The sequence below is a fragment of the Rhipicephalus sanguineus genome, chromosome 6 (genome assembly GCF_013339695.2).
Source record: "Rhipicephalus sanguineus isolate Rsan-2018 chromosome 6, BIME_Rsan_1.4, whole genome shotgun sequence".
NCBI classification, from domain to species: domain Eukaryota; kingdom Metazoa; phylum Arthropoda; class Arachnida; order Ixodida; family Ixodidae; genus Rhipicephalus; species Rhipicephalus sanguineus.
In genome coordinates, this window is record NC_051181.1 from 26,324,687 (window position 1) to 26,338,893 (window position 14,207).

The 14,207-nt window shown below is 50.9% G+C and overlaps 1 protein-coding gene across 1 annotated transcript; it reads left to right on the forward strand.

Moving 5' to 3' along the window:
• The first annotated feature begins 9,410 nt into the window (after nt 1-9,410).
• LOC119397141 (uncharacterized) lies at nt 9,411-10,594 on the forward strand. Its single transcript, XM_037664579.2, has one exon. The coding sequence runs from the start codon at nt 9,647-9,649 to the stop codon at nt 10,379-10,381; it is 735 nt and encodes a 244-aa protein (XP_037520507.2). The 5' UTR covers nt 9,411-9,646; the 3' UTR covers nt 10,382-10,594.
• The last annotated feature ends 3,613 nt before the right edge of the window (nt 10,595-14,207 follow it).

Genomic DNA, 14,207 nt, shown 5'->3' on the forward strand with positions numbered 1-14,207 from the left:
TAGCAAAGCAACCCCATTCCTGCACGCGTCACATTTCGTTACGAAGCAAGACACAAGACACTCTACAATAACGACACTTTAGCAACATGAGAATTTGCGCGAAAGGCGCAGCACACAGTGGAGTGCGCGGCGAAGGACCGTGGCTAAGAGCAAATGTCACGGCATTGGCGCAAACTAAAAAAAAAAAAATCGGGAAAACAAAAGGTACGTGAGGTGGGCGTAGACGTCCGCGCGCTTGTCTTCCTCATATTCTGCACTCACTGGAGGACTCTGGCGGAAAAATAAACTTACGTCACTGACCTTAGACTTATTCAGAGACGGCTTAGTGGCGCCAGTACCAGCTTCAGAAGCGGAGCTTGGCCATTGATTATTGTTTCGCACGCTTGTGTTGCGATAGAAGTATCTTGTATCTTAAGATACGCGATACATTTTCGAATGTATTGAAAATACAGATACAGATACTCGTCTTTCGAGACGTATCGCGATACAGATACAAGATCCCCGTAGAGTATCTAAGATAGTATCTAAGATACATGTATCTTCGATACTGCCCAGCACTGGCGCCAATACACTAAAGTGAACTTGAGGACTAGACCAAACGTACTAAATACAATAAACTCAGTTGTGAGTACGCGCTCGTCTGTCTCTTTCGTTCCTTCTTTGTGTCTAGTCTGCTGCGCAGTTTGCTAGAAGATGAAACCTTACCAACTCGCCCAGCTTTCGACGCTTGTAACACATACTCCTGCTTTATCATATATAGCTACAACTTGACGCAAAAGAAAACCTCTCCCCAATCCTTTACCCAGGTCGCGGTTTTCGAACCAACGTCAGTGCCGGAATCTGTATTTGCACTTCGAACGCGCAAACCACTGAAAAATCGCGTGGCATCGGCGCTCCGAATCTAGCCGGAGCATTTGCGGGCAACACACATACGGAGTATCATTTATAATCCTTTATTTTAGGGGTCGGGACAAGAAATATTCTGCTTGACAAGGCCACGTTATGCACACGGCTTCGATTGCAATAGAGTACTACATGCCGGTGTGTTTGCGTGCAAAACGTCGCTCTGATGCGACATTAAGCAAACCCCCTCCACACATTCAAAAGGTGCGCGTAAATGATGATAAGCTTGAAGCATGGAGGTGCCAAACTTGAAGAGATGCGTCACTTGTAAAGTAACTCGGAAGCATCACGATCATCAGTTTGCATATTGAATCAACTTATTGCCATTGGGTTAATGTCGCGTTACTCAGTTTGTATTTTTAACTCTTTTTTATTCTATTTTAACTTTTTACATTTTTTCTATATATATATCTCTCTTTGTGCCTTTCAGCGCCCGATCCCCTTTCCCCACGCACAGTAGCAAGTCAGAGAATTTACACACGCCGGCTAACTTCTCTGCCTTTCAATAAAGAGCTCTCTCTCTCTCTCCGCAGCTCGTATTAATTGAGCAAAGTTAATGTAAACCAAAATAATATGTTTGTTTTTGCAATTGCAAGCTTCTCACCGATGTTGCGGCTCACTTCAGATTGAAGAAATCGCAGATACAGGCTCTTTTTTTATTATTTTACATATTATTTTTCGTCCTATATGCTTGCCTGGGCGTATTCAACGCCAACTATTGCTTGGAGTGGCTGCTGTTCCTAATGTATCATATCATGGTACAAAATGAGTTACGCACCATGAGGACAAATCCTACAGCCTTTCTCTATTGAAAGTTATTTGTGCGCACACTGCAGCCTTATCAGCCAGCCCATTCTCTGCCTATATAGCCCCACTTATTTGAAACCACCTTCTTGCAATGCGCCTGCATTGGTGACCTCAGCAGCCGGCGCCTCTCTTTTGAAGTGTTGAGTTATCGTTATCGCTATGTGAGGTTGCCGCACCCTCAAAACGCAGCTTGCACAAGCTCTTACATAAAGCGCGTGGGGGATTCAAGCGTGCATTATTTCGCAAGCGATCTGGGCTCTTCTTTGCACTTACAACCTATGACCTCGCACCTGCTGCTTACAACCTCTGTGGTTTTAGCGCGATAGCGTTGAAGAGCTCGTTTCGCAGAAATTGCGGTGTCAGCGTCAGTGTCTGCGTTGGTGTCGGCGTCAAACGAAAAATCGAGAAAGGTGCAAATAAAATAAAGAATAAAAATCTTTCATGCGAGTGAGAATCGAACCGTCAAAACGGTATTTGCAGGTGCTAGTTGGTCCATAGCTAACACTGGTTTTGGCAGCGGATCTTAAAACGAGGCACAAGAAGAAGGCAGACAAGGACGTCGCTGAACACTGACGTCCTTGTCTGCCTTCTTTTTCTCCCTCTTATAAGTTCTGCTGATAGAACCAGTGTGAGAATCGCAACCTGACGTTTTGCGTGGCAAGCAGGTATTCAACCATAGAGCCACGCCATTTGAAACAGCTTCAAAATATATATATATATATATGAACGTCGTCTAGTGGAAGGAGTCTTATCAAAGGGACACTAACGAGCAAAACGATTTTACTCATATTAGTAAAGTACTCTTTCACGATACCAAAAACACCACGCTTGCTGCGAGAAGACGCTTAGTAAGCGAGAAAACGCGCAAAACAAAAGGTGGGTGGCGACGCCACCTTGAAGTTTCCGCACCATTCGCCGTGACGTCACATGTTTTGACAGTGGTGGTGGTGGTCAAAAACATTTATTTACAAGGAGAGGTGTGGGACCTCTTTCGAGGTTCCTACAGACTAGGTGGAGTCTCTATTCCGGGACCCCATTGGTTGAAGCCGCCGCCCTGGCTCTCTGTACCAAGGCCTGTTGGGCCCGAAGGTCTGAGCCGCCGAGCAGGGCCGCCTCCCAGTCCTCTCGTGTAGGGCTCGGGTGAGCTGTAAGGGCTGTGTTATTTTGACAGGCCCACACCATGTGGTAGCTGTCCGCCACCTCCCCACAGTGCTGGCACTGTCCTGTGACCGTAGAGTCGAAATGTTTTATGATTGCGGGACATAACATTGTGTTAGTCTGGAGTCTTATTAGGATGCGCTCATCTGCTTTCTTCAACCCCCTTGCAGGAGGAGGGTAGCGGCGATGAATTTCCTTATAATATTCTAGAATTTCCCTATACCGGAGGAGAGGGTAACCCTCCCAGTCTGTCTCATTGGGACTAATGGAGGAAACACGGAAATGAGCGCTCGGGCAGCCGCATCTGCAGCCTCATTTCCCCGCAATCCCTGGTGACACGGAGTCCAACTAATACGTTTGGGGTGAGGGTCCACGTCCCTTATGCAGTTGCGCAGTATTTTGTAGGCTAAGGGTGAGATGTGCCTTGCTACGTAGTTGCGACACGCGCCCCGCGGATCCGTAATAATGCATCAGGAATTACTGTGAGAGGCCGCAAGGGCAATGGCGACCTCTTCAGCCTGCGTTACAGTATACGCCCTAAAGGTTAGCCCATCTACCTGTGTTCCTTCGTTAATAGCAGCGGCCGTGTACCACCCCTCGGGGTTTGGGCCAGCAACGTCCACGTAGTAGACACCTGTCTTCTATCCATATTGTAGCTCCAGTGCCCGAGCGCGCGCCTCACGTCGTGCGGTGTGTTCATCTCTGTCCATTTTAGTGGGGAGAAGTCGGACCAGAAGGGCTGTGCGCCACAGTTCTGGCACCTTGACCCGCTCCTGTAGGTGGAAGTCACGTTTTATATGCAGTCGCGCAAGTAGACTTTGGCCAGAGTGTGTTTGGGCCAACCGTGTGTACTGGTTGAGGAGGTGGGCTTCCCTAAGCTCCTGGTATGAGTTCACCACACCCAAAGCCTTAAGACGGCTGTTGGATGCAGAGATTGGAAGATCAAGAGCTCTCTTTAACGTTTTCCTAACTATGGCTTCCATTTTTTCTTCCTCATGTTTGCGGAGGTAGAGGCAAGGGACGGAGTACATGACCCTGCTGGTTACAAAAGTGTGCGCCAGCCGCAACGCATCTCTGCACCGAAGTCCCCCTCTTGGTGGAGACCCTGCGGATCATGCGACCCACCTGATCGGCGCTTACTAGGGACTACTTGGTTCCTAATCGGTAAAAATGATGTACATTGCCCTCTGAGGGGGCCATAGACTTAACATACTAAGTTTGGGGTAATTTTGTTGAGCCAATGGCGCCAAAGTACGATCAATATACTTTGAAATTCGTGACATCACGCGGGGAGATTTCGGCGCGAAATTTAAAAATGAAACTTCGAACTTGATTTTCTCCTCTATTAATAAACGTAAGATGGCGAAATTGACAACATTATAGTTCTCAGAGCCCAATTTATTGATCTAGGCCGATTGATTGTTTCTCTTTAGTGTCCCTTTAACGCGTGTAAGATTACCTCGCAGAAGCGTACAATCGCGCCAGGCGTCAAAACATGTGTATTGCGCAACAGCGGGACATATCGACGAAGCCGTGATCCGACGCCACGACCTAACCGCAACGCAAGACGACGAACTAGCGACCTCGATGTTCTTATCGACGGCCACAGCATCACAGCTCTCGTCGACACCGGAGACGACTATTCCGTCGTCAGTGGGCTATTCGCCACCAAGCTGAAGAAAGTAAAGACCGCTTGGAGTGGACCCGAAATCCGGACAGCTGGAGGCCACCTGATAACGCCGATTGGTGTCTGCACGGCGAGAGTCACCATGAATAACCGCACTTATCCTGCGAGCTTTGTAATCCTACAAAACTGCTCCAGGGATGTGATACTCGGAATGGACTTCCTAAGTGACCACGGCGCCGTTATCGACCTGAGGTCTGATTCGATAACACTAACCTCAGACAAAGCGCTCCTGCCCCACGAGACGCCAGGGAACCATGCACTGAATGTGATAGCAGAGCACGTGACCGTTCCACCGCGCTCCAGCGTCATTATTTCCGACGGCACCGAAAAACCTGCGAACCTTGAAGGCGTAATCGACGGCGATCAGCAACTACTCCTGAATCGTCAAGCTTGTGTCGCAAGAGGTATCGCCGAGCTGCATGACGGTAAAGCAAAGGTACTGCTGACAAACTTCAGCCACGAATATAGGCACCTCAACATGGGTACGACGGTTACCTACATCGACGAATGTGTAGCCGCCAGCGATGCTTTCGCCCTCTTCGATGCTGCCGAACCTGCTTCGACGAATAGAGGTCCCGAACCGGATTTTGACGTCAACCCGAACCTTCCGAAGGTCAAGCAAGACCAGCTCAAAATCCTGCTCCTGCAATACAAAGACTGTTTCTCGACGTCATCGCGGGTCCGACAAACGCCCCTTGCTAAGCACCGCATTATAACAGAAGAAGATTCTCGACCACTCCGACAGAGCCCCTACAGAGTTTCGACGCGAGAACGTGAGGCCATAAAGAAACAAGTCGACGAAATGCTACGCGACGACATCATCCAGCCTTCAAAGAGTCCGTGGGCGTCACCTGTGGTGTTAGTGAAGAAGAAGGATGGGGCACTGCGCTTCTGCGTTGATTATCGGCGCCTGAATAAAATCACGAAGAAGGACGTGTACCCCCTCCCACGGATAGACGACACCCTGGATCGACTTCACACGCGACGTACTTTTCGTCGATGGACCTCAAGACCGGCATAGGCAGGTCGAAGTAGATGTAAGAGACCGAGAGAAGACCATTTTTATAACAACCGACAGCCTCTTTGAGTTCAAGGTCATGGCTTTCGGTCTTTGCTCGGCACCTGCGACGTTCCAGTGCGTCATGGACACTGTACTGGCTGGATTGAAGTGGCAGACGTGTCTTGTGTATTTGGACGACGTCGTCGTGTTTTCTTCGACCTTCGACGAGCATCTCCGGCGGCTTGAGGCAGTACTTCAAGTAATCAAGACCTCTCGACTGACCCTGAAGCCAGAAAGGTGCCGATTCGCATACGACGAGCTCCTGTTTCTGGGTCATGTGATCAGCAAGTATGGAGTGCGCCCAGACCCGCGGAAAACAGCTGCCATCGCCGACTTCGCGCCACCCACAGACAAGAAGGCCGTGCGCCGATTTCTCGGCTTATGCGCCTATTACAGACGCTTCGTCAAAAACTTTTCACGGATCGCCAAACCACTTACGCTTCTCACGAAGACTAAAGTGGAATTCAGGTGGGAAACGGCGCAAGTGCAAGCATTTCAAGAACTTAAACGACGCCTGAAGACGCCACCCATACTTGCGCATTTCGACGATTGCGCCGAAACGGAAATACACACCGACGCAAGCAGCGTAGGACTCGGTGCCGTCCTTGTGCAAAAGACTGACGGGCTTGAAAGGGTTATCAGTTATGCTAGCCGGTCACTATCCAAGGCAGAAGCCAGAAAAGGAATGCCTTGCCATCATCTGGGCTACGTCAGTTTCGCCCCTACCTCTATGGCAGGCCCTTCAAAGTTGTCAGTGACCATCACGCCTTATGTTGGCTAGCTAACTTGAAGGACCCTTCCGGTCGTCTCGCACAATGGAGTCTGAGGCTTCAAGAATTCGACATTACCGTCGTGTACAAGTCCGGACGAAAACACTCTGACGCCGACTGCCTGTCCCGAGCCCCCGTGGACGCGCCGCCGCAAGAGGACGACGACGACTGCTTCCTCGGAAATATAAGTGCCGACGACTTCGCCGAAAGGCAACGAGCCGACGCGGAACTGGGGGGCCTTATGGAGTACCTCGAGTGCAAGACTGTCGTTGTTCCGAAGGTATTCAAGCAAGCACTGCCGTCGTTTTTCTTACGGAACGGCGTTCTCATGAAGAACTTTTCGCCACTTCGAACCGACTACCTTCTTGTCGTGCTCTCATCATTGCTACCAGAAGTCCTCCAGGCCCTACACGACGACCCGACGGCTGGGCACCTCGGTGTTTCCCATACGCTCGCCAGAATACAGGAAAAATACTACTGGCCACGCCTTGCTGCCGACGTCGGCCACTACGTCAAGACTTGCCGAGATTGCCAGCGACGGAAGGCACCGCCGACTAGGCCCGCGGGACTTCTGCAGCCAATCGAACCGCCTCACCGGCCGTTCCAGCAAATCGGGATGGACCTACTGGGGCCGTTCCCGACATCGCCTTCCGGCAACAAGTGGATCGTCGTAGCAACTGACTACCTCACCCGCTACGCCGAGACAAAGGCCTTGCCCAAAGGCAGTGCCGCCGAGGTAGCCAAGTTCTTCATGGAGAACATCGTCTTGCGTCATGGCGCCCCAGAGCTCCTCATCACAGACAGAGGTACCGTCTTTACTGCGGACCTAACTCAGGCGATATTAAAATACAGCGAGACGAGCCACCGCCGCACCACCGCCTACCACCCGCAGACCAATGGGCTCACCGAGCGTCTAAATAAGACCATCGCCGACATGGTGGCCATGTACATCGACGTTGAGCACAAGACGTGGGACGCCGTCCTTCCGTACGTGATCTTCGCTTACAACGCGGCCGTCCAAGAAACGGCGCAGATGACGCCGTACAAGTTGGTCTACGGAAGGAGCCCGGCGACGACACTGGACGCCATGCTACCGAATGTCACCAACGAAGAAAACCTCGACGCCGCCGCTTACTTACAACGTGCCGAGGAAGCTCGACAGCTCGCCCGCCTGCGCATCAAGACCCAGTAGCACACCGACAGCCGTGGCTACAATCTTCGACGACGCTTCGTGGAATACCAGCCCGGCGACCGTCTCTGGGTCTGGACGCCGATACGCCGACGTGGCCTTAGCGAAAAACTCCTTCGGCGATACTTCGGACCGTACAAGGTACTTCGACGTCTCGGCGCTCTTGACTACGAGGTCATCCCGGACGGCATTACGAGCTCCCAGCGACGCCGCGCACAACCTGAAGTCGTCCATGTCGTGCGTCTTAGCCGTTTTGTGCACGTTAGCGAATCTGGGGACTCTACTTTTACCTTTGTTATTGTAATTTATTTATGTATAAACTTGTTTTTTTCTCTCTTTGTTCTTTCACAAGTATCGGGACGATGCTTTTTCAGAGGCGGCAATGCCACGCCCACTTCTTGTTTTATTTTGATGTTTTTTGGGGTTTGACCAGCAAGCACGGTTATCAACGCTCGAGGCTGTCCGCGAAGCAGTGTTCGAGAAACTTCTCGATTGTAGTAGATCGTTTTGCTAAGATTTCGCGCCGCACGCGAATGTTCCAGCTTTATCGAGAGATAACGCCGCCACCAGCGATATCACTGGAAAGTTCGATAGCACCTGTATAAAAGCCGACGCACTTGACCGCTTGTCAGTTGATCGACGGACGACGCCCTGTTCGCCGCTATCATTGTACAGCGTGTATTGCTGTAGTTCTAGTTCTCATTTTTCCGGCCACAAGTTCGGCCAAATAAAGTTCCATTCTGCAAACGCCGACTGCTGTCTTCGTCGACGTCAAGACCGCGTGACAATATTCCCCAAAGGCACACGACCCACGAGGGGCCTTCGGCACTGTTCGTTGACATATGTCACATGACTTTAGAAAGCGTGTGACATCCGCTTGCACTCCAGGCCAATGAAACTGCTCAAGGACACGGTCTGTGGACCTCTATTGCCCCTGATGTCCAGCGAGCAAACCCTCGTGTGCCATCTTCATAACTGTGGCCCGTAGCTTCTTCGGAACCACCAGTTGTTCGAAGTCTCGCCGCTCCGCAGTACGATAGCGCCGGAAAAGGATGACGTGGATCAGCACGAACTCGACAGTAGCTCGTTTCTTGGACGTAGTTATCTTATTCAAGGCTTGGAAACAGGCCTCCAGTGTCGGATCTGTGCTTTCCAATTCCTGCAATTCTTCTGGGCTGACGTTTAGCGGATTAACCTGTAGTGCAGGTAATTTTTCTTGTTGTTTTCCCACCTTCCCTGCCGCTGCCTTCCATTGTTCCTTCAATTCTTCACGCTTTGTGCCTATATCCTTGCCTTCCTCTTTTGATGAACTTTGCTCGCCATCAGAATCCACAATCGGAACAGCACCCTCGATGTTGCCAAGGATAACATCACAGCGCGAGAAAGGCCCTTGAAAAACGGGGTATCAATAAATACTTCGGCCTCTGGCGAACTCTTTCCGAACGGTCAAGTAGGCGTATAACGGGGGTCTTGCGGGTTACCTTGGTGTCGGAAACAAGTGACCGTTTTACTACAACCGCGTTGCAGCCGGTATCTTGAAGGGCAGTCACCAAGTTGCCTTCAAGACGACCCGTGACCGTCGGCATCTGTTTCCACCCTCCACAGCACGTTGTACATCCCTGGGCAACGTTGAGCATAAAATGCCTGTTGCATTCACTTGTTTGGGTAGGCATTCGTTGTTTTCCTGCTCACCCTTCAATTCATTATGTCTTAGGACAGTGCATAAAGCTTCACAATGTCTCACAGAGCCAATAGAGCACGTGTCGGCGCTATAACCGTCCTTGCACTTCCAGCCTGGTGATGGTTTCTGTCATGCGAAGCCAGTGTGACGTCACGCTGATAGCGCCGGTGCTTCATGGCTATATAAGCGCTGTGAACCGGGCGCTCAGTGTTCTTTTGTGCTCAGTATTCATGTAGTAATAAACCATCTTACTGTTCTCGTTCACGGCCACTCTGGCTCTGCTCGTCCCTCGAGGCTACAACAGACTGGCGACGAGGGTGGGACCCGAATTCCACTGGGCTACAAGACACCATTAGCGGCGGTTCCGAAGCGCTGCGAAGATACAGGCAGGATGGCGACGTTGGGAAGGTTCGATCAGTTCATCGAGGACGGTGACGAAGATTTTCAGTCCTACGTGGAGCGGTTCGACCACTTCCTGAAGGCCTCCCAGGTGAGCGACGACCTGAAGGTGTCAGTGTTCATAACGGCAATAGGAAAGAAGGCCTATAAAACTCTGAAAACGTTGCTGGAGCCAGAAAAGCCAGAAAACAAGACGTACGCACAGTTAGTACAGACACTGAAAGAGCAGTACGTTCCCAAAACTTCCGTGATTGCCGAGCGTTTCAAATTCAATCGCTGTTTCCAACAAGATGGGCAAGCGGTGACAGCCTTCGCTGTAGAGCTGAAGCGGTTGGCGACATCCTGTGATTTCGGAACGTTTCTGGACGACGCTCTGCGCGACCGGTTTGTGGCAGGACTTTGTGACAAAGAAACACAAGCAGAGCTGCTAAAGACAAGCAAGCTGGCTTTTAAAGAGGCCTGCGATATCGCTAGGAGTATCGAGTTGGCCCGGAAAGAAAGCCAGGATTTTCAGCCCAAGTCGGCGCAAGGAATGATCAGCGCCCTTAACCGCAAAACAGATAGCGGGAAACGCCCACCACGCTGGAGAGAAGAAACTTCGGGGATGCCTGCTGGCACCAGGGGGGCGGAACCATTGCACTGTTTCCGATGCGGCTCAGAGCATGAAGCATCTATCTGCAAATTTCGCAAGTACCGTTGTCGGGTGTGTAAACGGGTTGGACACTAAGCGAAGATGTGTAGGGACAGAGGTAGAGACGCTGCGAACGTGATAGACGAGGAAAGTGACGCGGGTGAACATGTGCTGTACAATATCTATTCCTGTGAGGGGCGCACCAGACTCTACGAAATTTGCCTGAAGCTAGATCAGAAAAGTGTGCGCATGCAGATTGACACAGGGGCGTCTGTGTCAATTGTACCAGAGTCACTGTGCAAGAAATACTGGCCCAGCCTACCTTTAGAGCCATGCAATCTTAAGCTAAAAACCTACGGAGGCACTCCGCTGACGGTAAAAGGGAAGCTAAACGTTTCCGTAGAGCACAATGGTCAGCACAAGCAACTTCCGCTAATTGTCGTGAAAACAAACGAGAGTACTAACACTATGCTGTTGGGGCGAGACTGGCTGTCAGCACTGAAGTTAGACTGGGCTAGTGTGCATGGGGTTTGCTTGGACAAAGTGGCGTTGTTGCTTAAAAAAATATGCTAAGATTTTTGAGCCTACCTTGGGTCTAATTAAGAACAGGGCCATTAAGTTAGTGCTTAAAGAGAATAGCACACCCGTTTTTTGTAAAGCGCGGTCGGTACCTTTTGCAGTTAAAGAAGCAGTGTCTTCGGAACTGCAGAACCTCGTGAAAACCGGAGTGTTAGTACCTGTTCAGCAGAGTGAATGGGCGACGCCACTAGTAGTGGTGCCGAAACCCGGGACAGCACAATTTCCACTTTGTGGAAACATTCCTCAAAGGTAGCTCCTGCTATCAGCACGTCGTCTAGATAGCACGCTACCCGATCAAGTCCTTTCAACTCCTCATCCATAACTGCCTGGAAAATCGAAGGTGCACTCGTTATGCCATAGGGTAAGCGCGTATACTTGAATAAACCCAAATGCGTGTTGATCACGACTAGCGACTGCGCTTGGGGATGCAATTCCAACTGCTGGTATGCAGTGGACAAATCCAACACCGTGAAATATTTGCAACCGGCCAGCTTTACAAACAGATCCTCAATCACGGGAAGAGGGTAATGATCAGTTCTTAGGCATGGGTTTAGTGTCACCTTGAAATCCCCACACACCCTGACCTGGTTGTTTGGTTTAGGCACCACTACTGGGGATGCAATTCCAACTGCTGGTATGCAGTGGACAAATCCAACACCGTGAAATATTTGCAACCGGCCAGCTTTACAAACAGATCCTCAATCACCTAAGGCCCCACTACAAACTTGGGGTTGGCCGAGCCGCAGATGGCAGCGAATCCACCTGGATTTTGCATTCGCAGACAACAAGTGGCTCCTCGTGCTGGTGGATTCCCACTCCAAGTGGGTGGAGGTGTTTGTGATGAATTCAACAACGACCGAGAAGACCGTCGAGAGGCTGCGTGGGGTGTTCGCATCGTATGGCCTTCCAGAGGAGGTTGTTACGGACAACGGGCCTCAGTTCACGGCAAAGAGTTTCACAAAGTTCCTGCTTAAGAACGGAGTGCGGCACACCAGAACACCTCCCTACCACCCCGCATCCAATGGAAGCGCCGAGAGATGCGTCCAGACGGTGAAACGGGATCTTACGCGACAGCTTCTCGACGAAAGGTCATCGGGCCAGAGTAAGACCCTACAGCACCGCATAGATCTCTTTCTGTTCAGGTACCGGAACACACCGACCACAACCACGGGGCAGACACCAGCAGAACTGTTTTTGTCGTGGTCGCCCCGCACTCGCCTGACTATGCTACAGCCAGACATGGAGAGACGGATGGAAGAACGGTTCTCCAAAGTAAAGGCCCAAGTTGACGAAAGAAGAGGGTCGGAAAGAGCTTACAAAGAGGGGGAAAGCGTTCTGGGCCTTCGTCCAGGTGATCCCAAGTGGCTGATAGGTGTCATCGAAAGAAGGTGCAGTGCCGTTACGTACCTTGTGCGCGTAGGATCCGAAAACAGGTTCACGCATGTAGACAATTTACGTCCGCGCTACTTTGAGAGTGTCGAAGAAGGCCCCAGTGAGCGTCCCTGTTTCGTGCCCAGCTCAATTCCAGACCCTGGGTCCGAAGCCCCTCCTACGAGCCCCCGTCCCCTTCCGGTTCGTGAGCCTCCCAGGTCTGCTACCGCACCACCGGAGCCACCCGGAGACTCAGATCCCTCGGAACAACCAAATGCAAGTCCACATCAAGGCTCTGCCCCGGCAGCGTCCCCTCTGCGAATACCTGCGTCTCCTCTGGGTGCTCAGACTCTTCGACGCAGTGCTCGTACAAGAAAACCTCCCGATTGGTATAGGCCATAAACATTGTAGGAAGGAGTGTGGTGTCATGCGAAGCCAGTGTGACGTCACGCTGATAGCGCCGGTGCTTCATGGCTATTAGCCCCGAGAACGAACACTGGCGGCGCGGCAGTCGCGGCGATGTGACGTCACGGCAAGGACTCGCTCGCTCCGCGGCCGAGGATCGCCTTTTTCCGCGCCCGCCGCGTACCCGCTCCTTCGCGATACGGTGGTGATTGCTGCTCATTCTTGCGATGCAAATCTCCCAAGGGAGAAGGTTGAAGTTTACGCTACTAGCGAAAGTTTAGTAAGCTGTAGAAAGTTTGGATAATATAGCTATAATGGGCGAATCCCCGTCCGAACGGAAGCTTCGCCGTGAAAATGGTGACGCACGAGAGCAAGACATTTTTTTGTTTTCACCGCGTACTCCAAGACATCGGTGCTAAAAAATTTACGCTAATGGTTCTAACTTCATTACAGCTTGGCGTAGACTCCACGGTTAGAACACGCCTCCCGCAGATTACAAATTAAATTAAGACGTTTTCAATTCACTAAATACATTGTACAAGTTACGTCTGCCTTTGCAGATTATCTAGGTGATTTGACAGAATTGCGCCTTCTGCTACAGAAGACTTCAGATTAATCTGTCTATCGTAACGAATCACTTAATACATCCGGAAAATTAAACAAAATAATACTGCCACGCACACAATAATTTCGGGAAATTCTGAGGTATTAGTATACTTGGATTATGTAAACATTTCTTCTCAACACTCGTCTGGTATTATGTGGCCGTATACCCCGATTTGCATGAACTGCTGGTCCGATCAAGCGCCGGGTCACGAGCGGTAATGTTAAATTCTCGTGGGCGCACTGTTGATAACAATCGTCTTCAAAACAAACGCCTGAAAGTCGAAATGAGCGTTTTGAACTGTTTCACTCTCAGTGACGTGGCCCACGTATTAATTGAACGTCCTTCGCCTTAATGATTCAATTAATGGTCTCGCACGTCATGTCCACATAAAGGTTCATGGTGCTCAGGGGTATATTGCCACGCCCACTTCTTGTCTTGTTTTGATGTATTCGGGTTTGACCGGCAGGGACGGTTATCAACGCTCGACGCTGTCCGCGAAGCATTGTTCGAGAAGCTTCACGTCTATAGTAGATCGTTCTGTTAAGATTGCGCCCCGCACGCGAACGTTCCAGCTTTGTCTAGAGATAACGCCGCCACCAGCGATATTGCTGGAAAGTTCGATACCGCCTGTATAAAAGCCGACGCGATTGACCGCTTGTCAGTTGATCGACGGACGACGCCCTGTTCGCCGCTATATTTGTACAGCGTGTATTGCTGTAGTTCTAGTTCTCATTTTCCGGCCACAAGTTCGGCCAAATAAACAGTTTCATCCTGCAAACGCCGACTGCTGTCTTCATCGACGTCACGAGCACGTGACATCTGGTGGAGGTGCTGCTTCGCTCATGTTCCGGTCGCCCCCGTCAGGCCGTGAACCCAGTCCGGGCCGCAACGAAGACATCGACGCCTACCCCGAACAGCGAGCAAGCCGCAGGGCACAAGGACTACCTCCAGAATACCAGC